This window comes from Crocodylus porosus, unplaced genomic scaffold (genome assembly GCF_001723895.1).
Source record: "Crocodylus porosus isolate Cpor-Errol unplaced genomic scaffold, CroPor_comp1, whole genome shotgun sequence".
Classification (NCBI taxonomy): Eukaryota; Metazoa; Chordata; order Crocodylia; family Crocodylidae; genus Crocodylus; species Crocodylus porosus.
In genome coordinates this window covers 34,768,876-34,772,318 of record NW_017728951.1, presented here as the reverse complement: position 1 = coordinate 34,772,318, position 3,443 = coordinate 34,768,876, and the positions used below count along the sequence as shown (strand labels likewise).

The following is a 3,443-nucleotide window of genomic DNA, read 5'->3' as shown; positions in this document are numbered from 1 at the left end:
GTACCTTGTCATGCATCCACAGATGCATCTCGAGCAGGTCCAAGGAGGTAATCCTCCCTCTCTACACGACATTGGTCAGGCCGCAGCTGGAGTACTGCGTCCAGTTCTGGGCGCCGCACTTCAAGAGGGATGTGGACAACGTGGAGACGGTCCAGAGGAGGGCCACTCGTATGATCAGGGGGCAGCAGGGCAGGCCTTATGAGGAGAGGCTCCAGGACCTGAACCTGTTCAGCCTCCGCAAGAGAAGGCTGAGGGGGGATCTAATGGCCTGTTGCAAACTAGTCAGGGGGGATCAGCAGACACTGGGGAAGTCCCTGTTCCCCCGATCACTGCCAGGAGTGACCAGGAATAATGGCCACAAGCTGGTAGTGGGTAGATTTAGGCTAGATATCAGGAGGCGCTACTTCATGGTCAGGGTGGCTAGGATCTGGAACCAACTTCCAAGTGAAGTGGTGCTGGCTCCTACCCTGGGGGTCTTTAAGCGGAGGTTAGATGAATACCTTGCTGGGGTCGTTTGACCCCAGTACTCTTTCCTGCCATGGCAGGGGGTCGCAGTAGATGATCTGCTCAGGTCCCTTCTAACCCTAGAAACTATGAAACTTGGACAGTGTGCTTTCCACCCCCTCATCCAAGTCGCTGATGAAGATGTTAAACAGTGCGGGCCCGAGGACCAGGCCCTGGGGTACCCCACTGCTTACCAGTTTGAGTACAACCTGTCCACTACTACTGTCTGGGTGCGTCCCACCAGCCAATTTTTTACCCATCCAACTGTGCAGGCATCAATGCCACAGTAGCTTAATTTATAGGTGAGGTTGGGGTAAGAGACAGTGTCAAAGGCCTTCTTAAAGTCCAGAAAGACTACATCCATGGCGACACCATCAATCAAGGATTTAGTTACCTGGTCATAAAAGGCAATTAGGTTGGTCTGGCAGGACCTGCCTTTAATGAACCCATGCTGGTTGCCCCTGAGCACGATTTCCCCTGCTGGCCCCCACAGATGTGCTCCTTGATGATTCTCTCCAAGATCTTCCTGAGCGCCAAGGTGAGGCTTACAGGCCTGTCGTTGCTTGGGTCCTCCTTCCTTCCATTCTTGAAAATTGGGACCACATTAGCCAGTTTCCAATCCCCTGGCACCTGGCCAGGTGACCACGAATGCTCATATAGCTGGGCCAAGGGCTCCGGGATGACCCTTGCCATCTTCCTCAACACCCTGGGGTGGAGGGCATCGGGACCTCCAGATTTAAAAATGTCTAGTCCTTCCAGAAGATCCCTAACTACATCTGCATGGACTGAAGGCCTGACAGGGCTATCCTCAAGATTGTCCCTACCTTTGCAGGGTGAGAAATATCAGCTTTCTTGTCTGGCATAGCCACAAGATTACCATTTGTCTCTTGCAGGGGCCCTATATTGCCTGGTGCCCTCTTCTTGCTCGCAGTGTACTTGAAAAAGGACTTGTTGCTGTCCTTAATCCTGGATGCTAGCTTGTGTTCCATCTCTGCCTTGGCCTTCCTAATAGCCCTCCTACACTCACGGGCCGAGGAGGAGTACTCCTTCTCGGTGATAGCTCCTTCTTTCCGCTGGTTGTATGCCCTGCTTTTAGTCTTCAGGCATTCCTGAATGCTGTTGCTGAGCCAAGGAGGTTTCTGAGCACTCTTACCCCCCTTGCTTCTCTCAGGGACTGATATCCTTTGTGCCTGGAGGATCGCCCCCTTAATGTATGACCATCCCTCATGGACTCCCATCTCCTCTACCTTCTGGGCCCTCAGTGCCTCTACCACTAATCTCCTAATCTCATTGAAGTTGGCCCTTCTGAAGTCAAGGGCTATAGCCTTGGTGTGAGCCCTTGATGCCCTGTGTTGAATAATGAAATCCAGCAGGTGATGACTGCTATTGCCCAGGTGGTCAAGGACCTGCAGTTCCCTTACCAGGTCATCCCCCATGGCCAGAACCACGTCCAGCAAGGCGTTACCCCTAGTGGGGCTGTGCACTTCCTCAATAAGGTGAAGGTCCTGTGACAAAGCCAGGAACCTACGTGAGTGGTTTTGATGCAGTTTTTTATGGAACAGCCACTGATTTGCACTTCAACCCATTGATCAAATTGTAAGTGGTGTGGACCTCAATCATGAAAGCTGCTCCCCTTGAGTAGAACACTGTATTCCCTTTGGGTGTGTCTCTACTGCTTCCCCAGTGCTCTTGAGACTGCACCTTGCCTGCTTGCTCCCTCTCCATACTTGTCTGGAAATGAGCAGGGAATGTCTGCCTTAACTGATTTGGGTCAAACTGGGGATGTCTCTGGATACTGTTCTTGAGCTGTCTCTTTAGGTTGCTTGAGAGCAAAGGCCATGTGTGCCCTGAGGGCAGCTTTACTACTTCCTATCTGAGTTCTGCACATACAGAATAGAACTAGGTATGTGGAACAAGCAGTCTTGTGAGCACCAGGAAGCAGGGGAGATGCAGCCTTAGATCCCCATTATTTACTGTGCAGTAAAAAATCCATCAGCATGCCAAATCGGTCACAGATGCTAACCTCAGCCCTTTTTCTTTCAGCTCTCTCAGGAGATCCAGTGTGCTGTGGCAGATCACATTCAGTCTCTGGTGAAGTCAGAGAAAAGCCGCCAAGTGATGTGTGGGTCCAGCTTGCTGAGCGCTATCATAAACTCTTGTCAGGAAGCCCTGATCAATGACCGCAACCCATTACACCTTCCATTCATTAGAATTTTTGAGAAGCTTGCATCACAGTCAATTGAGCCAGATGTACTCAGGTATGGGATGTGCATTTAAGAGACTTTGAGTGGTTTGTTGGTGTTTTGCTACACAAGGATGTTGATTTATTTCTTTACTTAATACTAGGGAATTTGAGATTCAGTTCAGCAAAATACTTAATCTTGTGCTTTAAGTCTCGGCTGGGACCACTAATGTCTTTGAAGTGTCACACATGTGCTTAAGTGATTTGCCAAAGTAGGACAGTTCTGTACATTTTCATAGTGCCTTCAAACAATGGACTAAAGCATCCTACAAGTGTTAGTTACTGGTAATTAAGGAATATAAAAACATAATAATTGCCATGAGGGCTAGGGAAAGACATTACACATAAACTGGTTTAAGTGCCAGAAACTGCTTTAAACCTGTAACAGAACAGATGTTCAGTGCACATAAGCCAGTTTGAAAATGGCTGAAGCTGGTTTGAGATAAACCTGGTTGAATATAGCATCAGACTTAACTGATTTGGGTCAAACCGGTTTATTCAATGTCTGTCCCAGACCCCTTGCTGGTTTAAGTTAAATGAAAGTCCCCCAGCATCCCGGCATGCTCTCTGGACTGCACAGGGCATCTTCTCCACAGCAGAGCTGGCCCCTCCCCTCCCCTCTGCTCCCTGGTTGGAACCTGGCAGAGACTGCAGGCATTTGCTTTGCTTCCCCTTGCTCCCCCCTCCCCTCCCCTCT

At 49.8% G+C, this 3,443-nt stretch overlaps 1 protein-coding gene across 1 annotated transcript in view; it reads left to right on the top strand.

Annotated features, from left to right (window-relative positions):
- WDFY4 (WDFY family member 4) overlaps positions 1-3,443 on the top strand; it is a 285,936-nt gene that overhangs the window by 70,805 nt on the left and 211,688 nt on the right. The window contains exon 14 of the mRNA XM_019556081.1: positions 2,548-2,762. Within this exon, the coding sequence (XP_019411626.1) occupies positions 2,548-2,762 (215 nt within the window). The remainder of the gene's footprint in view (positions 1-2,547; positions 2,763-3,443) is intronic.